Source organism: Nelumbo lutea, chromosome 3, assembly GCF_056320005.1.
Source record: "Nelumbo lutea isolate HS-2025 chromosome 3, American lotus-T2T, whole genome shotgun sequence".
Lineage (NCBI taxonomy): Eukaryota > Viridiplantae > Streptophyta > Magnoliopsida > Proteales > Nelumbonaceae > Nelumbo > Nelumbo lutea.
Genome location: NC_142686.1, coordinates 99,576,292 through 99,603,672, shown reverse-complemented (window position 1 = coordinate 99,603,672; position 27,381 = coordinate 99,576,292). Strand labels below are relative to the sequence as shown.

General features: G+C 36.1%; 1 protein-coding gene across 1 annotated transcript; it reads left to right on the top strand.

Annotated features, from left to right (window-relative positions):
- The first annotated feature begins 2,333 nt into the window (after positions 1 to 2,333).
- Positions 2,334 to 27,381, top strand: LOC148867134 (putative leucine-rich repeat receptor-like serine/threonine-protein kinase At3g14840). The gene is made up of 26 exons (XM_088976466.1): positions 2,334 to 2,424; positions 2,571 to 2,745; positions 7,633 to 7,856; positions 7,904 to 7,936; positions 9,132 to 9,231; positions 9,382 to 9,450; positions 9,553 to 9,624; positions 9,691 to 9,762; positions 9,916 to 9,987; positions 10,075 to 10,146; positions 10,262 to 10,333; positions 10,950 to 11,021; positions 11,117 to 11,194; positions 17,832 to 17,903; positions 18,277 to 18,342; positions 18,499 to 18,564; positions 18,661 to 18,696; positions 18,860 to 18,903; positions 22,799 to 23,181; positions 23,264 to 23,462; positions 24,691 to 24,840; positions 25,345 to 25,463; positions 25,716 to 25,926; positions 26,006 to 26,243; positions 26,574 to 26,724; positions 26,836 to 27,381. Exons 1-26 carry the CDS (start codon positions 2,334 to 2,336, stop codon positions 27,223 to 27,225), a joined length of 3,327 nt encoding a protein of 1,108 aa, XP_088832592.1. The 3' UTR covers positions 27,226 to 27,381.

Genomic DNA, 27,381 nt, shown 5'->3' with positions numbered 1-27,381 from the left:
GAATCAATTAAATGTAGTTAAATAAGGTGACAGCTCTAATTGCTGTCACAATGAAGAACATAAACCATTTTATTTTTATGTGCATCAAACACAACCATCCATGGTCACATGATAGAACAAGGATACAAGTACGTAGTGTTCATGTGTCTATTAGCTGTATTATCCAAATACTACCTTCAATAAATGCTTGAGAGCAGGATGCGGCACAAATTGATCTCTTCTGAGTTGAGATTTTGGTCTCCCTCCACTTTGTTTCATGGCCTAGAGTGGATGACTTGAGTTGGAAATAAGGCAGCGGCTTTTAGTGTTACAAATTAAAATTTTATACAAAAATCCCTGAAGTTATATTTACGAAAACCTAGAAAAATGAAAAGTCCATAAATATATAGGCCCCATTGGTATTTAGTTTTCACGTACATGAGTTTATGTGGGCAAGTGTGTCCAAGGCTTTAGTTACTTGACCGTCTCCAGGGTAAAGCAATTTACCTGTCCTCCACGAGGGTATATCGGTTATCCAAATAATTGATACTCTCACAAGAAAATCACATATTATAGGACCTAATATAACATCAATGCGGGTTCGTGATTAATTACCCGATTTATCAATTTACTCCTCACAAGTATTAGCAAACAGATTTAAATGACATTCAAACTAAAAGTAAAAGCAGAGGTCAAGAGAAATAAATACAGAAAAAATATACAGATTTATGTGGTTCAGCTTATAGCCTATATTCACGGGTGAAGGAGGAACAAAAATCCACTATGTAGCTGATAATAATAGAGAAGAAATATAGAATTGTTCATTCACAGAAAACTCTAAGCCCAAATACATCTAATATCTCACTCTTCTCTCACAATACTAATACTCTGTTTACAAGAGAGGGAACCCTTGAAATACAAAACTCTTTGTATTCAGTTCGGACCTATAAGATGAATATGGATAGAGTCTATACTGCCACGAGGGTTGCGCCCCCACACCCCCAATGGTGATTTGTGGTGGGTTACGGGCTTGGACCGCTAGACCCAAGTCCTATGCTTCCACCACAAACCACTATTAAATTTTGCCTTCGGGTTTTTTTCAAATTAATTCGGGAGCATATTCATAAAGCGAGTTGCCACAAAGAATTTAAGGCACATACATAATAGAGCTATTGAGAAACCAAATTCGGCTTCGATCAGTGCAAGCATACGCTCACACCGTCCCAATAGCCTCTTGCAACCATGCATTAGGAATATCTTTCCATAAAATAAAGTAAACAAGTATGGATATATTCTCAATGCAAAACTGTAAAGGCACAGGCATTGCCCTGGCCGAAACAGAGAAATCAACTTTCTAGTAAAATTAATTTTGATAAATTCTTTGAAACAGTTCAATCAATGCAGCTCAATTAACACTAAAACCCTCCCAAACTGAATAAATTATGAGCCCCACGTAGGAGGACAGTTAATTAGCAAGTGGGTCATTATATGGACAATTAATACATCAAATGACCATGTATAGAAGGAATATTTTGACTAGCAAGCAGATTTATCACAATAAACAAATTCTTGGTCACATGGCTATATAGCTTATCACATGTTTCAAGGATAGAACATTAATTGAGCTGAAAATCAGCTTTAGAATATATATAAGCCCTCTACCTCTAGCACACTGTATCCAAGAATCCAATATACATGGTTTTCAAAATCGGATTGAACGGGATGGTTGGATTGGAAAAATCGGGAACCGATTAGGTGATGATTCTATTTTATCTTAAAATCGGAATTTTATTAAAAATTATTGATTTGGTTAGTAAATTATTAATTCGGGTGGTTAAATCGTTTGAACCATTCAATGGTTTAGCCATTTTTTATTTTTTATTTTTTTGTTAGAATGAACTGTTCATTCGGTTAGAATGGTCAGATCATTCGACCCGAGTTTCAAACCCCTGATCGATTCGTTGTCCGTTTCGATTTTAAAAACCTTGACAATATATACTTGCAATGGGTAGTTGTTTTAATTTCATGGAGCTGCCATTGTCGAAGATGGATTTGGCCAACAGCAATCTCTATTTGTTGATATATATTTTTGATATAAAAGGGTCTGGTATTTAGATGATCCATCAAGGTTTGTTAGTCCTCCCAAGGCTTGTCATTTGTGGCAGTAAACTTGTCTCCTTGAGTCCTTTCTCTTCTGCCAGAATAGTCTTCATCACCCTTACAGAAGTCAGAAACAAACTTGCTGAATCCATTTTGTACAATAGCAACGAAATCTCACTTTTGGGTTTCACAGTCTTGGACACGTTGATCGAAGGAAGATCGGAAATGAAGCTAGTTCTGTTTCAAGCTTAAAGATGGGCATGGGACGTTGTGTGGTGCTCTGGGTCATTGGGTTGAATTGCATATTGAGCTTGGGATCTGGGGCGACTCTGGTGCGTGATGAAGGTATAATTAAGATACATTAATTTCAGTAATTGATCACTTCTAGACTTCTAGTGCTGTTCTTGTCATCAGGTCGGTCTGTTGCTTAAGCAGTTTGGTTGGTTAGTATTGATATTTTCTCAATTAATTTTTTTCTTCTATGAACGCAGTGGAGGCGCTGCGTCGGATAGCAAAGACGTTGAAGAAGACAAATTGGGATTTCGACGTGGATCCGTGCAGTGGCCAATCTGGATGGACGACACTTGACTCCGCAAAGGGATTTGAGAATGCCGTCATTTGCGATTGCTCCTTCGCCAACAACACCCTCTGTCATGTCACCGGCATGTATGTATATATATATATATATATATATGAAATATTCAATGTTCCTTCCTGCTCTTCTCTAAGCTAAAATCCATGCGAATGTTCTGCTTCTGATTTATTGGCTTCTAATTTTATTGGCATAGTGGTGTAATTTTAGGGCTGTAAATGGATCGGATCAGATTCGGATATCTCAGATTTTTAAAAATATGATTCGAATTTGAATTCAAATGTATTATTGGATATTTGATTCGAATCTGATTCGATTAGAATTATATTTATATCATGTAATATATATAATTATATAAATAATATATAAATATATAATATTTCATAATTAACGGATTGGATCAGGTCACAATGGATCAGATTAGCCAATATCCAAATTAGATTCATTAAGTTAATGATCAGCTTTTTCAATCCGATCCAATTTGTTAAGATTAAGAAGAATATCCAAATTCGCTTTTTATTGGATCAGTATTGGATTAGAATCGAATCTCATCCAACTTATTTGCAGCCCTATGTAACTTAAACGGATAAAAGGTCGGATTGGGTTTGGTCTGGCTGAAGTTCGGATTGGGGCTAGGGTTGAAAAAATGAACCAGACATTTGTTAAGGTGGGTGGTTTGGCACGGCGGTGTTTGGTTGAGATGCTTCTTCAACCATTAAAAGTTTAAAACTGCTATATAACACCCATCGTTAATTATGCGTTCTCTGCAATAACAAATGACATGGTTAGTTCACGGGTCGGGTTACATGAAATTGAAATCGAAACCGATCCTATGTTAAGCAAAACCGACCTGATCGGTTTGAGTCGATTTAGGTTGGTTTGGGTCGGTTTTGGCTCTACTTAGTGGTGACTTAGTTGCTGTACAACCTAACTTAATTAGGATAGAGACAAATTAGTTAAGTAGGAACTAAGTAGGTTGTAACTACTAACTAAGAACTAACTACTAAGCCGGTTCGGTTCAGGTCGGTTTCAATTTTCAAACATGAAAACCAAAATCGAACCGAATCATCGGTTTGTGATTTTTTATAACCCGAAACCGACTGGTACTAAAGAAAATCCGGCCGACTCGGGTTGAGTCAGTCCGAATTGGTCGGTTTGATCGGATTGGGTCTTCTTATGAACAGCCATACCATAAACAAACCACACCAAACAGTTTTTTTTTTTTTTTTTCACCACTGGGGTCTAAATGTTGATGAATCGTTGATGTAGCAACATCCAAACCTCAAAATGGAATTGAAACACAACCAAACATCACCAATAACTCTTTTTATTTTATTTCAAACCAACCGTAGTGTAAGGATATATCTATGCCTACCTTTCCACATGGGGTGGGTTTTCTTTTATAGAAAAATGGATTTTTGGGCAGGGACAGGTTTTGGGATTTTACTATATGGGTATAGGGTGCCATATTAGGCTAAATCAAATCCTCCCTGACCTGCATATCATTGGAAGGCAATATGAACTTATGTATTAGGTGTAAAACTTAATAATAATTTGAATTTTATGTAAAGGATAATTGATAGTTTATGTTTTTTCTACATGTTTTAATCAAATAATTAGAAGTTCTGATGTTGGCTCATGTTATTTTACACATTTATTGCTTATATATAACAGTGAAAAGTAGGAAACTAGATGTGGGTTTCGAATTCAATCCACCCATCCTCAAATGCCGGAAGGTAGGGTTGGGGAGGGTTTATTTTCATGGAAAGGATTTGGATTCTGAAAATCCAACCCACTATAGGTTTTGGAGAGGGTAGGGGTTATGAGGTCTTGGGAGATGAGTCGAGTCTAGAATTTACAAAACCCTCCCCATTGCCATCTCTATTTATCACCTCATTCCACTGTTAATGTTTGAGATTTTCGTTATATTATACAATAATTTCCTTATAATAAGCATATGAAAGATCGTATATTATTTATGCTTGCATGGTTCCAACTCAATTTCTTTATTTGGGGTGGGGGTGGGGGTGTTTTTGATTAGGGTTGTGTTTAGTACCATTTGTTTATACATGAAATATTTCAGGTCGATCAATACAAACTGGTGAGAAGTATGGGGTTGGGGAAATATGGTTTGGGGGATCAGCTACCCTATGTTGTGTAGCCCTATGGAGACAAAAAGGGATTATTACTTATATATACATAGTACATTTAGGAAACAACTTCTATATATCATGTATTTTCAAAAGCTACTTATATGTAGACCTTTCAAAGGTTAAGAGATAAAATTTAAAAGACAAATCAAAACAAATTCTATAGCAGGTTGTTAAGATTCAAAGAAAGATTCATCTAAACTTAGGTTGTATGGGAACTGGTGATGGGAAAAATTCTCTCTCAAAAAAATATTAAAAGACAAAAAATACCATGAACTGTTTATTAAATTTTCAAAACATGTCATGCTCATTCTCTTCCTCTTCTTCTTTTTCAATGCTGCAAACACCACTGAAACTTTTACTTAACATAGTCTCAACACCACAATCGCCTTCCACTTCATCAATGCTTGCCAATCTCTTGTGTCTTAGACTCAGTGCTCCTCCTGGCCAGCCAAATCCCTAAACCCCATAATTTCATCTACAACTCCCTCATTAGAACCTTCTCTTGTATCTTAGACTTGGAGCTTCTCCTGGCCAGACAAATCCCCACACCCCATGTTTTCATCTGCAACTCCCTTATTAGAACTTTCTCTTACAAGCATTCACCCCAAAGGCCCAAACTTCCATTTTTGTTGATGCCCATATGCTGATTGTTGAGAGCCTCTTGTTTCCCACAATAACTTCACCTTCACACTGAAATCCCTTTCTGACCTCAAACACCTCAAAAGAGGGATAGGCCATCCATACTTTAAGCCATTTCAATGAAATCTATGATCAGAATTCATGGTTGAACCTCTACTCAGCATAGTGATATGAATACATGTCAGGGTGTTTCATGCCCTGCCATTGACTAGGTTTTACTATTTAGAGGTCCTTTGTAGCAGAGATCCAATGGAGATCGGGGGGTTTTACTATATTTGATGGTTTAGACCAAAACAAATAGGCCCTGTTCTCAAAAAACAAAACGCATATTTACATAGAGTCCTATTTAAGTAGGGGTAAAAATGGGATTAAAAAATTAATGACCATATGAAACGGCCTTAAAAGTTTTATTAAGAGCCTGTTTGTGTTCAAATGGAATGGCTTACTTCGATTCCAATCATTTGGTTGGTTAGAATTGGAATCTAATTCTCATTTCTAGTAGAATGATATTCCCCCATTTGAATGAATGGCCATTCCCTTTAGGGGTGTCCATGGTTACCATAATCAAAATTTTCAAAATGAATTGGTCTTACTGGTTTTTCGAATTCTCTAAACCGAAACCTAACCGATATCACTGGTTAACCAGATGATCGGTTTTGGTTTTTGACCGGTTCGGTTCTTAGACTTTTTGTTTTTTATATTTATAATATATATTATATAAATATATGTATAATATTATATTATAAACAATAAATTATATATAATATATTATATTTTTTATAAAAATATATAATATATTTATAAATAAATTATTATAAATATAATATATGTATATATTAATATATATAATGCATATATATTTATATATAATATATAGAAAATATGCGACATATATTAAAAATGTATATATAATATACATATAAATCTATATACTGGTCGGTTCGGTTAATTGCTAGTTATTTTCTAGGTTAACCGAAAACTGAACTGGTCCTTTGGTTTTTCAAAAATACTGAACTGATTAGATTGGTTAACCACATTTTTCGGTTCGGTTACTCGATTTTTCGGTTTTTATGGACACCCCTAATTCCCTCCCCCTCCCTTTTGAGTAATGTTTTAGAAACCAACTTGGAACTAGAATTGCTTTGGCCACTGGTTTCCAAGTTAATGGTTTGACTGTCTAGTCTAAATAAAAAGTAAAAAAAAAAATAATGAAAACAAAAAATGGCCAAAATTGTTGTTTAGGTTGAATGGTTCAGTGGTTCAACCGCCTAGGTCAGTGGGTCATTGACCAGGTCAACAGTTTTGGCCAAAAAGCAGTTTAGGGGTGAAGTGGGACCAATTGCCTGATTGGTTTTTGGGCCAAATGGTCTGATCATTTGGGCAATGACAACTCGAAAACCATGCTTGGGAATGAGAATCCATTCCAACCAATTCTGATTTTGATTTCAATTCAAGCCTGAACCAAACGGGTAGGGGAATGGACTATTTCAATTTTGATTCCGACTAAAATGAAAATGAGCTGTATTTTCTCAAATAATTGTAGGCATTTAATTGACATTTTAGGTAAAACTAATCAACCTAAAACGTTTCATGTGAAAACAGAAATCATAACAAATACAACCCTAATTTTGCTTCTTGAGGGCCACCAGCTGCCACGGGTGGGGATTAAAAGAATAATTGAGGTCAATATTCTTTTGATCGAAAAGACAGATAGGATAAGAGGGACCAACAGTATAGGCTGTTGAAACTGTCTCAGCATGACACGTTATAACGTTAACCCATTCATGCCTTTGTCTTTTTATCGGTGACCCGTGAATTAGAGGCAAAAATAGTTGGGCCTCCGGGTCAGTTATTAAAACATTGGGTTGATGTCTCATGTCAAAAGATGTTCCTAAATCCTAAGCCCAACGGCCAAAGTTTTCTCGATTAATTGGCATCAATGTATTTGATCACAATAACCCGGTCCGAGCTGAAGCCTTGAATTTTATTTATGGGTTTTTAGGGCAACTTTTTGTCCTGAATATCAATAAAAGATAATATATTTATAAAATAACAAAAATAAGATAACTTTTTTTTTTTTTAAATATCAAGAAAGGGCAAGACATTGTTCATCGTCTTCCTCTGCCTCTTATTCATCTGAATACATTGTTCATACGAGAGGTGGAGCAGGGCACAAGTGGCGTTCTCCTTCACGGTTGTTGTTCCAGTCTTGAAGTTGAGGAGAGGTTTAGAATTGCGACACCGTTCTCTTGAAGCTGAACACATTGAGGTTTCCTCTCTCTTTTCGTTTTTCCTTGGATTCGATGTTGTTGCAGAGGGGAAGATTGAAGAGGAAAAATGGAGCTTCGACTTCTCGAGCGGGTCTCCGTCTCTCATGGCATTGCTCACACCAGGCGTGTTGCTGAAGCTCTTACAGCACGCAAGTAACAAAGAGGTGAAGGTCGTTGGCGAGCACTGCTCGACGCTCTTGCAGGTAATCGAGATCGTGCCTTCCCTTGCTGGAGGAGACGATCTGTGGCAAAGTAGAGGATTCTTCTTGAAGGTTTCAGATTTGTTGCATTTGGCTTACGTTTCAATCTCGGACAAGGACGTCGATTTGATCTTCAGTGATAAGATCCAGCTCGACCTGTTTGTTCACATCGCTCGGCTTGACTCCAGATCGCCCGTTCCGGTGTTTCGTGGTGTTAAGCCTGTGCCGAAGAGGCTCCTGAAGCCGAGCATCGGAAGAGGAGATAAGAGAGATAAGAGGCCTTACTGCCCCAGCACGAGCAATCTTGAGGCAGTTTTCCTGCTTGTTCTTTGCGAGGAGTCTAAGCTCCATGGTTGCCTAGTGCGAGAGAGCAAAGAATGAAGGGGGAACTGCTCATCATCTTCTACCTCTGTATTCATCCGAATACATTGGATTTGAAGCTTCGGTGATATTTTTCAAAACAATCAGCAGAGGAAGAAGATGAATAGTGTCATTGCCCTTCCTTCATATTTTTAGAAAAAAGTTACTTTATTTTTGTTATTTTATAAAAATATAATCTTTTATTGATATTTAGGGCAAAAAGTTGCCCTTATCTGCTAAAAACCCTTTATTTATTTTTTTGCATGTGAGGGATAGGGCTATTTTTTGAAACTGAATTGATATTACCAGCTTTTGGAAAATCGATAATCGAAATCGAATCAAAGCCAATTTGTTAACCAGTTGACTGGTTCGATTTGTCGATTTTTTAGTTTTTTATATTTGCAATATATTATAAAAAATATAAATAAATCATAAAAAACTAAAAATATATAAAATATTATATTTTAAATAATAAATAATATATTATAAATATACATAAAATATATAGAAATATATATATACCGATCGACTCAATTAACTATCAATTTTCTATATTAATTAACCAAAACTGAACTATTACCTTCGATTTTTTAAAAATACAAAAATGTACATATATCGATTAATGGAAATCGGACCAATTAACTAGATTTTACCATATGTGCTACATCCCCGATCATCAATAATAATTAAGGAAAATATTAAGGGGCATACCGAGAATTGAACTCGCGACCTCTCGCACCCTAAGCGAGAATCATACCACTAGACCAAATGCCCAATTGACATCCACAAATTCTATTTTTTACTCAAGTCAATCTTTGTTTTCCTGGTTGCTCTGCAGCAATTATATATATTCCTTGGATTTTCAGAATTCTAAGGGCTCAGAACCTTTCAGGAGTTGTCCCACCAGAGTTGGTCAAACTTCCGTACCTCCAACAAATGTAAGGGTTTCTCGTTTCTATCGTAATCCTACGGTTCATTATAACATTTACATTATTACATACGTAATTCGGTAATTCCCCAACTTAATCATTTACTGTATTAACTAAACTTAACTAATAACTACCATTCATGATTGTTCTTCCACACAGAGACCTCCCGCGCAACTACCTTAACGGCACCATACCTCCAGAATGGGGCTCTACGCAGTTGGTGAACATGTAAGTAGTCCATTTTATATGCCTCTTCTTCACAGTCACAGCTCCTTTCTGAGCCAAAGTTTTTCTTTTTCATCTGATATTAACCAAAGGACCTCACCGCAGTTCTCTCGTCGGAAACCGGTTATCGGGTCCTATCCCAAAAGAACTCGCAAACATCACAACTCTCAGAATGCTGTAAGTTCTTACTCCTCAATCCCCATTACCATTCTCTTTGTTTAAAGAAGTAATTCGAATTTTCAGGAATGTCGAGTACAATCAGCTTTCTGGTACTGTTCCTCCAGAGCTTGGGAATCAGGTCGGCATAGAGCGAATGTAAGGCCTTTCTTTCTTGCATTATTTCTGCGTTTTGTTGGGTCTCTGGGTTTTGCTTGAGTACATATATATTTGAAGAATTCGATATAGTAGGAAGAGTTGATTGTTTGGTTCAATAATCTGTCTTTTCTTTTTCCTCTGTTGTTATTCTAGTCTGCTTTCCTCGAATTATTTTACAGGGCAGTTGCCCGAGACATTTGCTAAGCTGACCAACTTGAAGGACTTGTAAGATTCTTTACCTTCTCCAGTTTTCTGTCTACAGTTACAATTACGGTCTTGTTCATGTTTGTATTAATTATTTGCATAATGCAGTCGGATAAGTGATAACCAATTTACTGGAAAGATGCCGAATTTTATAGGAAACTGGACACAATTGGAAAAACTGTAAGAGCTATATTTTGTTTTCTTTCAAATTTTGAGCGCTTTCTGACAGTAAAAATTGGAATTTCCACTTTTCAGTTTTCACTCGTTTTTAACACCTAATTTTTCTCAATGTCAGTGTCATACAAGCAAGCGGTTTGCAAGGGCCAATTCCTTCTAGCATTTCTCTTTTGGAAAACTTAACTGATATGTGAGTAATGATTAACTGAAATTGGTGTATATTCTTTTTATTTGGTATCTTTAGACAAAACAGGCTTCAAATCCTACTTCTGCAGGATTCTTACATGAGAAATCTAAGGTGGCAACCTGTAATGAGTTCATTACCTTGTCCATATCAACCCTTGTAGCAACTTTTAATCCCTATTGTCATTTGCCACATGGCAAAAATGCACTTAATTTAGCCTTCTTTATTTGAAAATTCCAAGAGCTGTTTATTAGTTAGAGAAAAAAAAATCAGGACATGGTGTTTGGGGCTAATCATGAAAAATGGACATGTAACTCCCAGAAAATCCCTTAAGAGATGGGATGGTCTGGATTATCATGACAAACCTTATACTTGGCAGAAAAGCCCTGTTACTGCAAGCTTTCATAATAGCCAGTGAAAAAATGGAATGTCAATGGCCAATGGCTAATGTTGGTCCCAACTATCTGGAGACTTGGGAGGGGTGGACTGAGTATCCCTCCGAATTTATTTTCTAAAAGTGGTGAAAATTGAAATGCATTTCTCCTTATTTTATTTTCTAGCAAGTGGACACATTTTATAATATTTAGTTAAAGAGTCCTTTTGTGGTGAAAATTCTTTGCAGAAGGATTAGTGACATAAATGGAACAGAAGCAACTTTTCTGCCACTGAGTAAAATGATAAAAATAAGGACACTGTGAGTTGAATGGTTATTGATATCATTGCATAGGAATTATTCCTGTCTCTTACTATAGTGGTTTTAGTCGAAGTTAATCCAGTTTCTTGTTGTAGGATTCTAAGGAGTTGCAACATTATTGGAGAATTGCCTTCATATCTTGGAAGCATGAACATGACAAACCTAAAAACCTTGTAAGTTTAGATCTCCATCTCTCTATGAGAATTTCTTAAAAGAGAAAAGATACTTCCTAAGCAATGGTGCTTTCTTTTTTTCCCTTTTTTGTCAAGGGCTCATGTTTTATATATGACGAGATATCATGAGTTCCATGCACAAAACATTTTCCATTCAGTTTAAATGATTAGAAATAATGCTAGCATTATCACTATTAGTACTTAATATGCATTGAAATGAATTACCACTTTGTTTTCAGATCCACAGGTTATCAAACTAGAAGTACCAAAGGGGCATGGTTTGTATTACCTAATTTTATTGCATTGTGTTTACTTCTTCAAAACAAAGATTTCCCTGGGAACTTGGTTTCATGAGAAGCTTTAGGGATTTGGAAATTCCCAAATTCTCCAACTTATAGTTTCCTCCAACTAGGTATATCTTGCAGTTTACCTATTCTGCTTTATTTTCTTTTTCACTATAAGCTCCCTTGTGCATTTTCTTATTTTTAAATATAAATGTATTCTCTTGCCCTCCCCCCACACTCCACAAAATACTGGTTCCACACTCTCCCGTATAATCATTCCTCTTCTGCTTAGCCTTTCCATATGGCAGTTATGGGAGAGAGCTTCCACTGTAGATGGGAAGAATTATTTTACTCCAAAATAGCCATCAACTTCACTCAGATTAGATTAGCTACCTTGCAATGAATATACGGATGATCTGCTGTCTCTATTGTTGATGTACACAGAACACACTTCAAAGAATCCAGCTCCATTTCTCTCCTACTTAAACTGCCCTTTGTTAGGCATTTCTCATTCTTTTTGGTTCGTCCTGAATCAAGATCTTTGCACAGCTTGAGTAACTTATAATTTTGTATTAGACTCATTGCATAATGGTGAATGCTGAAGATACCTTCTACCCAGTAATCAATATAATAGGGCATGGATACTTTGTATAAAGGCAAACAAAAGTAGGAATAATGTAATGACAAATGGAAGTATCATCAAAATAAAGATTAATAGAACAGTTTCATCCATGGTTAGCAAGAAAGAATTACATAATTATAGATGAATTCTATGAATTTGGGTGGAGACTACAACAGTATGAAAGCCAATTCTGTAGTTTGGGGCTTGTTGGGTTTTGGGCTGATATTACTTTTTTTTTATTTACATAGCATAGTTAGGGAGTTATTGGGCCTTAGGCCCATTAGTTTATGTTTTAAGTTAAGAGTGCTTATTCAGTTCTTACAAGTAGCCCACTTACTAAGGGCATACTTGTCTCTTCACTTTTTTTCTCTGTAGAAACCTCTAGAGGGAGTGGCATCCTCTTCTCTCTCTTCTCCCACTCCTACAGAAAAGGGAATCTTTGGAGGGAGGGGTTTCTAGGGTACCGGGAAGGTGTTTGAGGTTTATAATGGAGATAAATATCTTTCTTTTCATGTCAAATTGATTTCCTAATCTATTTTGGGAGTTATGGAGGGTTGTGGAGTTGAAAACAAATTTGTAGGTGAAATGAGACTAGGGAAGGAGGTGTTGAAGACCGCTTTAGGGCCAAGACCATCACTATAGTCAAGTTGGATGGTACAAACTACTTAGAATGGTCACAATCTACAAAGATGGCCATTGGTGCTTGTGGGAAATTAGGGTATGTCACTGGTGAGGAAAAGAAACCTGAAACTAACCACTCTCGTTGGGTACATGAGAGCTACATGGTGATGACTTGGCTGTGCAATTCCATGTTGCCCCATATAAGTAAGAACATTTCGTGGGCTAACACAACTAAGGTGATTTGGGATGGAGTAGCAGAAGCCTATTCACAGAATGAAAATGTTGCTAGAGCCTACAAGTTGAGAAACTAGGTGATTGCTGTTAGGCAGGGAGATAAGTTTGTTGCTATTTATTTTTCAGCCCTCAAAACCTTATGGATAGAGATAGATCATTTGGAGATTGTGGTTTGGGAAAGTAGAAAAGGTGCAATAACTTATTAGAAGTTGGTCGAGAAGAATAGGGTTTTTGAGTTTCTAGCTGGACTTAACCCTAAGTATGGCATTGCATGGCAGCATATTCTTTCCCGAGATAGTGTAACTTTCTCTCAGGCATATGCCTTTGTGTTTGGATAGGAGAGTAAGAGGAATGTGATGATGAGGAATCCAGGCCTTGAGCAGTCAGCTATGGTTAGCACAGTGAAGCCTAAGCCGAGTGGGGATAAGGGTGGAAATGAATTGAGGAAGGAGGACAAGAAGGATCTGATCTATGACTACTATAAGAAACCTAAGCATACTAGAGATACCCACTAGAAGCTTTACTCACACTTTGTGTCGAGCTGACTCAGAAACAAGAAGGGAAATGTGAATATGGCAGTGACTGGTGATTTATCAGGACCACTTACTACAGCTTCTCTAGAGTCTATTGCAGCAGTTATAGTGAGGGCCGGATTGGAGAGATATGGGCAGTTTTTGAATTATAGGGATACAACCAGTTCCATCATTATTAGGTGGACAACAAGGTACAGGTGGATTAGGAGGTAGCCATTCTACTTCGTTTGCACATACAGGTAGTTCACATGCCATTGCAAATTATGTATCCACTACAGGTAAGGGGGGCCTCCATGGATTATAGACTTAGGAGCCTCAGAATATATGACCAACATTTCTACCATTTTCTCCTCATACCACCTATGCTCTAACAGAGGTAGAGTTTCCACAGCTGATGGATCACATGTTCTCATTGCTAGGGAAGGATCTGTCTAGATAATTGATACCATTACCCTACCTTCTGTCATTCATGTTCCTAGATTGAGTACTAATCATTTATCTATTAATAGCTTGACAAAGAATTTGAACCGTTCAGTGATTTTTTCTCCTGGTCATTGTGTTTTGTAGGATTTGGAATCAAAGAGGACGATTGGGAGTGGTTGTGAGGTGAATGGAATCTATCTTCTTGATGCACTTCCTAGTCATTAGAGTTATCATGTCAGTAGGAGCATTGAGTCAGAGTCAGTGGGTCAAATTATGCTTTGGCATAATCGGTTAGGGCATTTTTCTTTTGCTTCTTTGCATTTTTTGTTTCCAAAATTGTTTGAGTCTGTTAGTTTGTCCAGCTTAAAGTGTGAGGGTTATTAACTTGGAAAGTATTATAGGCATTCCTTTAAAGCAAGTAATAAAAGATGTTCTTCTGTTTTTGACATTGTTCATACTAATGTGTGGGGGCCATACCATGTTTCCTCTTTGGGACATATTGTCTTTGGTTCAACAATTCCATTACATGGTGCTAACCCAGTTTGGGGTACGAGTGAAAGTGTTTAGATAAAAAAATGCTAGGGAATACTTTGAAAAAAAACCTGGCATCATACCTATTGCAGCATGGAGTAGCCATCAGAGCAGTTGTACATACACTCCACAACAAAATAATGTAGCAAAAAGGAAGAACAGACATATTGTGGAAGTAGCAAGAAGCATGATGTTGAGTTCTACTATTCTAGTTCGTTTTTGGGGTGATGTAGTTCTTACAACAGTTTTCTTGATTAATCGGGTGCCTTCTCATGTTCTTGGATATAGCACTCCATTCAGCCTTCTTTTTCCTAAGGGGGAGATATTCTATATTCCTCTAAGGGTGTTTGGATGTGTGCTTTATCCATGTTCTTGGTCCTCACTACTCAAAGCTAGACCCTAAGGTGAAGAAGTGTGTCTTCCTTGGGTGTGTAAGAAACCAGAAGGGCTATTGTTGTTATGATCCAATCTCCGAGAGTCGGCATCTTACTATGGATGTCACATTTTTTGAGTCCACACCTTTTTTGCTCGGGGGTTATTCTCATGGGAAGTGTTTTGGGGAAGGAAGTGAGAAATCTATACCACTTCCTGTTCCAACTCCTTTGTCCACTCTAGTGTCTAACTCACCTATCTCACCCACTTTGCCACCTTCCTTGCATCATGTCTCTCAGTGTTTTACACGACGTCGCCTACGATAGCATAGAGAGGTTGATTCCACAGTAGAGGAATCCACATCACTCTCTATCGGCTCATCGGAGATTCCATGTTCGATTGACACAAACCCAAGTATGCCTCTTGTTTCCTTTGATGGTTTAGTTCCTATTGATACTACTACCCCTATGCCTAACACCATTGCAGATAACCTTGATCTCCTTATTGCACTCAGAAAAGTAAAGAGGAAGTGTATTGCTCATTGCATCTCACACTATCTTCCCTATAGTGGATTATCTCCTTTCTACCGAGCCTTCCTTTCCTCCCTCAACTCTATGTCTATACCTAGGAGTGTTAGTGAGGCTCTCTCTAAACTTGAGTGGAAGACAACTATGCAAGAGGAAATGAAAGCATTGATTAAAAATTAGACGTAGGAGATTGTGGATTTACCTGATGGAAAAGAGACAACTGGATGTAGATGGGTTTATATAGTGAAGTACAAGGTTGATGAGAGTATAGAAGGGTATAAGGCGAGGCTGGTTGCAAAAGGGTACACTCAGACTTATGGCATAGATTACTTGGAAACTTTTGCACCAGTGGCAGAGATGATCTCAGTCTAGATTCTTCTATCACTAGTAGCTATATACTCTTGGCCACTCTTCCAACTTGATGTGAAGAATGCTTTTCTCATTGGAGACTTACAAGAGGTGTATATGGATCTTCGAACTAGCTTCTACAATGATGTGGAAAAAGGAAAGGTATGCAGGTTGAAGAAGTCTCTATATGGTTTGAAGCAATCACCCAGAGCTTGGTTTGACAAGTTTAGAACTTCATTGGTTGTATTTGGCTATATTCAAACTCAATTTGATCATACTCTTTTTGTAAAGAGGAGGGGGTTACTGGTGTCAATTTTGATAGTGTATGTGGATGACATTGTTGTCACAGAAAATGATCTGAGTGAGAAAAAGTTTGAGATTAAGAATCTTGGGAAGCTGAAGTACTTTCTGGGCATTGAGGTGGCAAGGTCCAAGCATGGGATCTTCATCTAACAGTGGAAGTATGTTATGGATCTACTACAGGAGACAAGAAAACTTGGGGCAAGGGAAGCTGATACACCTATTGATCAGAACCACAGGATAAATGCTTCAGAAGGTGAACTGGTGAAGGATGTTGGAAGATATCAGAGATTAGTGGGGCAGTTGCTATACTTATGTATGACATAACCAAACATCTCTTATGTAGTGAGTGTGGTGAGTCAATACATGCATGCCCCATGAGGTCAGCATTGGGAGGCTATTGACAGGATACTTTCCTATTTGAAGGGACACCCAAGTAGAGGCATATTATTTTTTGACCGTAGACAGTTGAAGTTAGAGGCTTACACAGATGCTGATTGGGCAGGGTGTCTAGATGACAATAGATCTACATCAAGAGTTTGCACTCTTGTTGGAGGTAATTTAGTTTCATGGAAAAGCAAGAAACAGATAGTTGTGGCAAGGCCAAGTGTAGAAGCTGAATACAAAGCCATGGCACATGGTGTTTTGGAGTTCCTCTGGATCCGTTCCTTGTTAAGGGAGATTGGAGTTGAGGCTGAAGAACCTATGATGCTATACTATGACAATCAAGTAGCAATTAACATTGCCCATGACCCAGTTCAGCATGATAGGATGGAAAATATCGAAGTGGATAAACACTTTATAAGGGAAAGGGTGACATCCGGAGAAGTTTTCTTACCATATGTTGCATCTGACTTGCAGCTCGCTGATGTTCTTACAAAAGGTGTTGCAAGAAACAAGCTGGAGCATGATCTACGCAAGTTGGGAATGTGTGACATTTATTCCCAACTTGAGGGGGAGTGTTGAGTTTTGGGTTGATATTACTTGTTTTTATTTACATGGCATATTTAGGGAGTTATTGGGCCTTAGGCCCATTAGTTTATGCTTTAAGTCAAGAGTGCTTAATTAGTTCTTACAAGTAGCTGACTTACTAAGGGCATACTTGTCTTTGTACTCTCTTTTATTTGTGAGTATATAATCTATTGAAAGGGGCAGCCAGACCTAATTTTGGCTTCTCCCATTCTCTTCTATCTCTCTTCACTTTCTTTCTCTGTAGAAACCTTCTCTTCTCCTTCATTTCCTCTTTCTTTTACAGCTTTTATTATCAAAACAGGTCGTCCAAACTTTTCTACTGGGCTTAAAGTGCTCACCTACTTTTGCTGGCTTATCTCTCTGTTATGCTAATTTACCTTAGTAGGTAATGCTAGAATGGTGGTTGAGTTGTGAGTATGTTGCACAACAAATTGTCTGAAAATATCGTTTTCTGGTTATTCAAAAATGTTTATACTTCAAAACATTTCAACAGATTATGCTGATGTATTCTAAGAGCAATTCTGTGGTACACAAACTTGTTTTGTGATAATAGTACCATGGAAGCACTGTTGGGTTGTATATCTTGCAAATAAGGCTGTAAATATTGCATCCTAGACCATAGACCACTGTACATTGAGGTTATAAAAAAGGAGTGCAACTTTTACAGCCTCAATATGCAACAATTGTAGCCTAAAATACTTTTGCAGTACCTGGAACTATGAAACAGATCTCTGTACCATAGAATTTGTGGTATTTTAATCATAAGTTGTAATATTGGCAAAAAAGTTTATAAAAATAAATGTGTATAAGAAATTCTGTAGCCCAAACTTTCTTATTATTTTTGATTCCATGTTCCACCTTTTCCTGCAGAGACCTGAGCTTTAACAAGTTGACAGGGAAAATTCCTAGTAGCTTTGAAAAGTTATCAAAAGTTAATTACATGTAAGTGATCTAATAATGAAGCTGTAGTTTTTGTATTTTAAGTTCTATTGTTGCTTGGGATGTGTTTGGTTGCAATGCAAATAAATTTGCACTGATGCAAAATTATGATAGTGCAAATGATTTAAGTGTACATTCTGATCTATCTTTGTTTCAAATTTTAGCTTATTTTGTTTGATTGTAGTACAAATGAAGTAAATTAAGACATGAAGCAGAATAAAGTAAGACCCAAAACAAAATTAAACTAGAACATGCATTTTCTCCATTTGCACTCCCATACATTTGTACTAGTGTGAATAAAATTGCACAGCAACCAAACACAGCCTTAAGAACAACTGCCCAATCATACAATTTCATTGATGTGATTTTTGTCCAGATATCTAACAGGAAACTTTCTAAATGGTCCTGTTCCTGATTGGATGTTGAAGAAAGGAGAAATTATGTAAGTTTCTCTTCATGCTTTCTTTGAGTTTTAGTCATACAGATTACTGGATGACTAGGACAAAGAATTGGTTTTTTTAGCATAGTAGAAATTAGTTTCTTAAGTACTACCTTTTTTTTTTGGTTTTTCATATCCACTTCTCATTTTAAATTGCAGTGATCTTTCCTACAATAACTTTACATTGAGGAGCTTAGGGCAACGAAGTTGTCAACAGAGAAATGTGTAAGGGCACTTATGTGAAATTTCAACTTCTAGTTTGATGCAGTTAAATATTTTGTTTTGATTTCTAAACTTTTTGGCACATTTTATTTTACTCAGGAATTTATTTGGAAGCTCTTCTTTGGAAAACAACTCGTAAGTTTCTTCCTTTATTTCTGTAGAATTACATCATAGGTTTTAAATTATTCAAAAAGACATGCCTTTTGGACTACCTCTTTGATTTATGTTTTTTCTCTATAAAAGCATTCAAGTACATACTTCATAAATCTGACATTCTCTTGACCTGATATCGATCTAGCAATGGAGTTGTTACATGCTTACAGGGCCTTCATTGTTCACAAAGTAAGTATGCATATTCGAAGTTAGACTACTATCCCTTTGTGTTTCTTGGTTAAAAAATTCTATGATTTTTTTTTTTTTTTTTTACTTTGTTTCTGTTCTAATCACATATTGCATATCATTTCTAACTAAATTAAGCAAGCATGCACATGAATCAATTCATTATAAAGGCCAGTGAGACATTTCAAATAGGATTTAGTCAAAGTAGAAGAATAATTTAAAATAGGAGAAGTAGAAGATAGAATGCAAAAGAACTAGTAATTTAGTTGACACAGTTAGAAAAATAGAAGCAAACTACAAATTATGATATCATAGTATTGTGGAAGGAAAAAGGAAATGCTAACCCTACAATCAAGAAGTGGTTGTAGAAGTTGCTACTAATCTAACACGAGACACATGGTAGGCCAATATTAGGCTACCTGTTTAGTCACTCACATCATTTTGTGTACCCTTTTACTTCATCCTGCCCAACAAGTAACCTAGGGCTTGCCTTCCATGATTCTTGTGTTGGGGTGGTAGAAAATTCTACAAATACTAGGTTTTAGGGTTTAGCATTTCCATTGTTTATTTGACCAAATTGTGCTGGGGTGGTAGGAAATTCTACAAATACTAGGTTTTAGGGTTTAATTCTAATAATAGTTTTGGAATTTTGGCCATGTAGCTGGGACGCACCCAAAATTTATATGTTTTCATGAATAAGTATGATACCTAGTCCTTTATTTATTTTTACTTTTATAGTTTTACAAAAAATATATTTCTTTTTTGATCAGCAAAAATTTCTTATTAATAACAGAGAAAAAGTTACAATCAGTTACAATAGTTATAGGTTGCAGTAATGCATTAACCCAGTCTGCAAACACATACAAGCAGCTACATTTATGCCCAGTACAAGGTAGATCTATTTGCCCCCTGTTTTGCTAAGGTATCTGCCGTCCCATTTGCAGTCCGTTTGACCCAACCAAACTGAGAGTTGAGCCTCCTTGCAATTATGTCAATTTCTCTGAAAATAAATTTGAGCTTCCAAGGTGCTGATGTGGTGTTTTTAGCCCAAGAAATGACCAGTAGTGAGTCTCCTTCTATTTCTAAATCTGTTGTTCCAATCTGCTCAGCCATCTTTAGACCTTGAAGTAGAGCTAGAGATTCAGCCTGTATTGAGTCACCAATACCTATTGGTCCTGAGAAGAGTGCCACCACTACACCCAGATGATTTCTAATCAAAGAAAAGGTGTACAAGGCATTTACAGGGAAAAAAAAACCCAAAAAATATAAAAGAAATCCTGATTCAGACATATAAGCCTTTAGCAACAACCAAACTCCAAAAATTATACTTGAACTGGAAGCCAGCAAATAACTTCAAAATAAACAAGTCTCCTTAAGACCCCCAAAGCACACAAATCAAGAGAATCCAAATCTCTCTCAAGTCTCAATGGAATAAAGATCACCACTAGGGCAGATCACCCCTTTCCTTCACCTCTGCCACATGTACATTTTCATCTTGTTTTCTTTGTTCATGTCCTCTCACTACTTACAGTGTTGTCATATCACAACTTAACAGATTTTGGATCATTCTGGCAGTATCTCCATCAGCCTTTTCCATCACCAATTTGATCTTCAGAAAACTATTTTGTCACACAGAAAGACAAACTCCTATAAGATCTCAAACCTCTCTGACAGTTTCCTAGTCAACCTTTTCCCTTACTGACTTGATCTTTGGCAAATTCTTTTCCACCCATACATGATAACCCCAGTGATTTTGTTGCCTGAGCTCAACACTCCAAGACTTGATTTATCAGAATATACTTTCGTTTTTTGATAAATGATTTATCAGCATATACTTGTGAGAACAACTCTTTTGCCCATTTTGACTTACTCTTTTGATTCATCTGTTCCTGATCAGAGAACTCATCAGACTCAACTAATCTTTTCCCTTATATTTTAGTCAGGCGTTCTTTAGTTTAATATTAAATTAAAAGTCCTAAAATAACTATACATCCTTTGGACCATACCTAACTATTGCAGTTTTAATTATAAAATAAAAACCTAATATAAAATGAGGGTCATGCCAAGCCATAAAAAATAAGGTGTTATGTTAAAGTCCCTATTTATTTATTTTTTTTTGAAAATAATTTGTTGTGTGAGTAATCTGGTTGTTTGAGGGGCATTCTTGTCCTTTTATATGTCTTTTGTTATTAAGGCTGTGTTTGGTTGCAGTGCATGGGAGTGCAAATGTAAAAAATGCAAAATCTTGTTTAATTTTGTTTTGGATTTTACTTTATTCTGCTTCATGCTTCATTTGTACTGCAATCAAACAAAATAAGCTAAAATTTGAAAAAAAAAAGGTCAGAATTTACACTCAAATCATTTGCACTACCATGGTTTTGTATCAGTGCAAATTTATTTGCGTTGCAACCAAACACAGCCTAAGGGGCTTAAATGAAATTTATGTACTCCAATATAAGTTCTAATGAAAGGGGGATACTCCCTAGCTTTTCTTTTGGCTCCAAATCTTTCTCTTCGAATGTTTCCTCTTCTCTCTTCTTCTCCTCTCTTCTTTCTTCTTTTCTTCTTTTCTTCTTTCTTCCTTTTATTTTATCCTTTCTTTCTGTAAATCTTCTTAATTTTTTTACCACTTACATAATGATAGGAACAACCTAGTCTTGCTTTTAGATATCTTCTGTTTAAGATTTGTTAAATTCAAATTAAATAATTAAAACCATAAGAGTAATCCAATTTTTGTTATGTTTCTGTTCTTTGAATGTTTCCACATTTAATGCATGTGTAGCTTGACTATTTGAAGAAAAATATCCAACTATACAATATCAAACTCTGATTTAGGTTATAGGTTGTATCCAAAAGCTAACTGTTAGGGAACCCTATCAGTAGATACTCCTGATTGGCCACATCAACCTTTCACATTTAAGAAAGCTGTCTACTGAGAACTGACTTGGTTGAGACACCTGAGACTTTTCTTTTCCATGAAAAAAGTTCCTTTCATTATTCGAATTTTTACATAGAAGAGAAATATTTCTTAATTTAGAGAGAAGCTAACACTGCAGTCGAATACATCTTTATGTGTTATTTTGACAATCTTTGCAACATGATCATACTCTATAAAGAAGATGGAGCTGATTGTTCCTCAAAATGTTAAAAACTATAGTTTTTCTTTTTCATCTTATTCTTCGATATTTCTATAAACTAAGAGCTGGAATGGTTTTTCTCCGTCTAACGTGGTACCAGTTTGACTGACCATCAAATTTTTGCTGACATCTTATGTACATATGAGGACCATTTCCAAGGAACCAGAAGACAATGGTTGTGTTTCTGTTTCTGGAAACCAGAAACATGTTATATTTGCAAAAATACAGCATCCTTGTGATAAGGTGCATTAAAGTTATCACAGAAATGCATGATTTTATCTCAACCTGTTTGGCTTATTTGGCCTTAAAGGTGTAATGAAGGTATAGATAAGATGCAGAAATAGTGCCAGTGTCCAGAGAGTTAGGTCATGTTATTTTTCCACTCAAGAGAAAAATATCAAACATTGAATTTTACTCTATTCCTTTGGAGAATGGGAAAATGTCTAATCAATATTCTGCAGAATATTATTTGCAATGAGGTCATTGGAGATAATCAGTTGTGCCCACTAAGTAGTCTCCTTGGCAGAGAACACTGAATAGTGGTCTTAATGGTTCATTTTTCCATGTTCCATTGGAGTTGTTCCTGGGCAAGCCAGCACACAAGATTCCCCCTTCTAATAACTTTTCAACTATTAAAAACTGAGATGGAGTTTATTAGACATGGATATGGATGGTTGTAACTAAACCTATAAATTCTTTATACTTTCCTTTTTTGTGATTATATCAAGCAGACACTAATTGTTTATTGTTTTTCCAATTAGATGTGTATAAACTCAATATAAATTGTGGTGGACGAGAAGTTACAATAGGAGACAGCATATATGGATCTGATCAAGACACAGCTGGTCCTTCAACATTTTTCCAAAGTAAATATAACTGGGTCTTTAGCAGCACAGGTTACTTCCTAGATGATGACAAAAATGTGGATGACTTTTTAGTAACAACTGCATCAAGACCATTAAACAACCCTGAAAACTCTGAATTGTACATGTCAGCACGCCTTTCTCCCCTTTCTCTTACATATTATGGATACTGTCTTCTAAAGGGAAGTTATAATGTGAAACTTCACTTTGCTGAGATCATGTTCACAAATGATAGAAATTTTAGCAGCCTTGGAAGACGCATATTTGATGTTTATATTCAGGTAGTTAATATTTAATCACATTTAGAAATATACTTCTATAGCTTATATTTGTCAGATATTAAGTGTAAGTAGTTTATTGCAGGGAAGATTAGCACTGAAAGATTTCAATATAGCAGAAGAAGCGGGTGGAGTGGGCAAGGCAATCATCAAAAACTTTAGTGCAGTTGATGTAACAACTGGAACTTTAGAAATCCGTTTCTACTGGGCTGGGAAAGGAACAACAGGAATCCCTTATAGAGGCATATATGGTCCTTTGATATCAGCTATCTCTGTGCAGCCTAGTAAGTCTACTGTTTTTCTGGAGATTTTCCTTTAACAAGTGTAATTTTAACTAAATAAGTCCAGTTCTTGACACAAGTAGAAAAAATAATACATAAGTATGCTATGTTGGTTTGCATTTACTAATTAATTGATTTAAATTGTATCGATCCAATGGTATTTATTTTCTCTTGGTCTATACTCTAAGGTAGATCAATTAGTGTCATTACCTGATGTTGTTGATCCTGGCTATCCAGGGTCTTGTGAGGGGTGGACTGGATATGGACCCTTCCTCTGGCATTTTTTGCATGAAGTGGCCAATCTCAGACTCAAGGTTGCATTTTCATGCTTGTCAGCTTGAGGTTTTACCATTAAACCAAGCAAGGGATCCTAATAAAGCATCTCAAATGACACATTTAAATGACAAAGAAGAAAAGATTATGAGAAAGGAAAGAAATGACTTAATTTAATTGAAAGTATTTAGGTACATTAAATCTAGTCTTATCTGCTTGAGCTATGGTTGGGTGATGTAGGACAGCCCATTTCCAGTCATTAGAGAATGTTGAATGCATCTTCCTTGGTCATAAACCTATGGATGTTGATGCCTGTAATGGCTTCTTAAAGGAATAAAAAAGAAAATAGAGAGAGAGAAAGAAGAGAGAGAATACCCGGAATCACTCATGGGGTACCTAGAATCACTCTAGGGTATGGGAATCACTCACCATAATTAGCATAAGCTCAAGACAAACTCAATAACCTTCATTTATCTTTTTGTAAAACGTCCATAAATGTTTATAGACTCATACGAATCCTAGGAGTCAAAATTGTTAGACTCGCAAGAATCATAGTAGGATTCAAACTAAATTGCTATTATCCTATTTCAATTAAAAGAAGAATCAATTACTCTAATCCTACTTATTCAATGACTCTGAAACTTTAAACATAAACAAACTATAGTTAGACAAGTCAGACCTTAAAATTGAACCCCACATAAAAATTATAAAATGACAATAATACCCTATTATCCCAAAATACATTAATACATAAAATTTCAGAAAATTCCAATTTTTGACTCTTCAGCTCCTTCATCATTGGGATTGTTTTTGTTTTGGATCACTTAAATGAATATGATTCTTTGAGATCTGTTTGCTCATATGACAAATGGAATTAACTCAATTTCAACGTATGACCCATAATTCAGCTGTTGCTTTATAATTAACCATGGATATTTGATATTGTTTCTTCTGGCAGATTTTAAACCTCCTGAAGACAGAAGGAAGAAACCTGAAGGTGTTGTAGCTGGAATTGTGGTCTCAGTAGTAGGCCTAATCTCCTTGGTACTCGGTGTTCTTTGTGTCCTTTGGTGGAAAGGCTGTATAGGATATGATACAATGGACCAAGGTGGGGAAAAACTGGTTATATTAATCCTATAAGAAACGAAGACATAGTACTTTTACTGCAGATATAAAGAAGAAAGACAGATTCCTGCTTCATTGACTTAATAAGCAATAAAAAGGAAATAAAGAACTTCAATTTTACTATGTAACCAAACAAGAAAAAACACCTTTTATCTTCACTACTTTTTCTCTTTTTCAAATATATGCTTCATTTTTTATAGCTTTCAAATATTCTATTATTTGATATCTTATTGTTTTATTTTTTTTCCTTGAATGAGTATTCATACTAAACCTAAATCTTAATGAGAATTTAAATGGTGGCAAAAATATGCTCAAAATTGACCTGTGATCTATTGTTTATATTCTGCCTTTTCTTTGTGTCACATGATTTGGACCTCATGATTGCAGGCAACTTTACTAAGAATCATGTTGAGAATATAAGTTACTAGTCACAAAAGTATTTGTCTTTTTAAAATAAATTTCTCATCGAGCTTTACTCTTTGGGCAGATTTGAAAGGTTTAGATCTACAAACTGGTTCCTTTACATTAAGACAAATTAAAGCTGCCACAAACAACTTTGATGCAGCAAACAAGATAGGAGAAGGTGGTTTTGGGCCTGTTTACAAGGTATTCTATATAAAAGCCTATTTTCTTGCTCTGTTACCCAGATATAAAAAGGACATGGGTAACCTAATGTTGGAGAACAAATTTACGCTAAAAAACAAAGTTTATGGCATGGTATGGTACTGATGAACAAGTTTAGGGGTATCAATATCACTCTCGGTGTATCACTGTCTCATCCAAATGCATCAGCATATTTAATTTACTAAGCATTACTTAGAATAAACCTTAAATTGTTAGTTTATCACTGAAATGCAGGGTCTTTTATCAGATGGAACCATTATAGCAGTTAAGCAACTTTCATCCAAATCAAAGCAAGGAAACCGTGAATTTGTGAACGAGATAGGCATGATTTCTGCTCTGCAACACCCTAATCTTGTAAAGCTTTACGGATGTTGCATTGAAGGAAACCAATTGCTGCTAGTATATGAGTTCATGGAAAATAACAGTCTTGCACGTGCTTTGTTTGGTAGGATCAGCATTATTTAGTTCAGTGCATCTGTTTCAATAAATTATATTCTAAATTTTTCTAATCTGATGATGTAAAGGTCCAGAAGAGTGCCAATTAAAGTTGGACTGGGCAACTAGACACAAGATCTGTGTTGGGTTAGCAAGAGGCCTTGCTTATCTCCATGAAGAATCAAGGTTGAAGATTGTTCACAGAGACATCAAGGCTACTAATGTTCTTCTTGACAAGGATCTTAATCCCAAGATATCTGACTTTGGGTTGGCCAAGCTTGATGATGCAGAGAAGACACACATGAGCACAAGGGTTGCTGGAACTTAGTGAGTTACCATGAACTGCAAGTTTTTTGAAATTCTAGTATATAGTTTTTACTCTGTGCTAAAAAAGAAAGGAATTTTGTTTTGTTTACCATTCATAATTAAGAAAAAAATTTGATCTGCTAAACAAGATTCTTTAGTTCCAGAAATCCCTACTCAATCTATCAAGTTTGAAATAGTAGCAACCTGTCCAAAGTTACAGAATAATTTTAGTAGTATTATACCCTTCAGAGAAGTTTAATAATAATATTTGGTGAGAAGTGAGAACCATAGCATATGATAGATATGATATCATATAGAGAAAATATGAATTTTATTATTATTTGTTTTCAGTGGATATATGGCACCAGAGTATGCAATGAAAGGTCACCTTACTCATAAAGCAGATGTATACAGTTTTGGAGTCGTTGCCTTGGAAATTGTTAGCGGGAAAAGCACCACTAATTTCAGGCCAACAGAAGAATGTCTTGATCTTCTTGATTGGGTAATTTTGTTATGTTACAATTCCATTGTTCATTAATTTGATGAATCATTAACAACTTTTATTTAACTTGAAAAGAAGATAAAACAGGGCTTACCAGATGTCTTATTTTAGGCCTTTGTTCTGAGAGGGAAAGGAAATTTGATGGATTTGGTGGATCCAAGGTTAGGATCCGAGTTCAACAACGAAGAGGTGATGAGAACGATTAATGTAGCTCTATCATGCACTAATTTCTCTCCTGCACTTAGGCCTACCATGTCTTCAGTGTTGAGCATTCTCCAAGGCCAGTCAATGATTCCAGAGTCTTTAAAATCAAGCATCTCTTATGATGAGTTAAGGCACAACTCTATCCAGGATCATTATCAACAGAGCCAATATCAGAATATGGTTAAAAGCCAGAACTGGAGTTTATCACCAGATGGACCATGGACTTCATCTTCTACATCCAACACAGATCTATACCCAATCAATCTGGACTGCCTGTATTGGAGCAACCGAGAGTAAAAGTGTATTCTTTCTTGGTTGGTTTTCCACGTTTGTAACATGTATCCATTTGGTATGTTTATTATTCATTTTGATATCTTCTTAATTTGACAATGAATGTACTGGGACGAAATTTTTTTAATGGTAACAAGGACTAAATTAGGGCAGATTAATGCA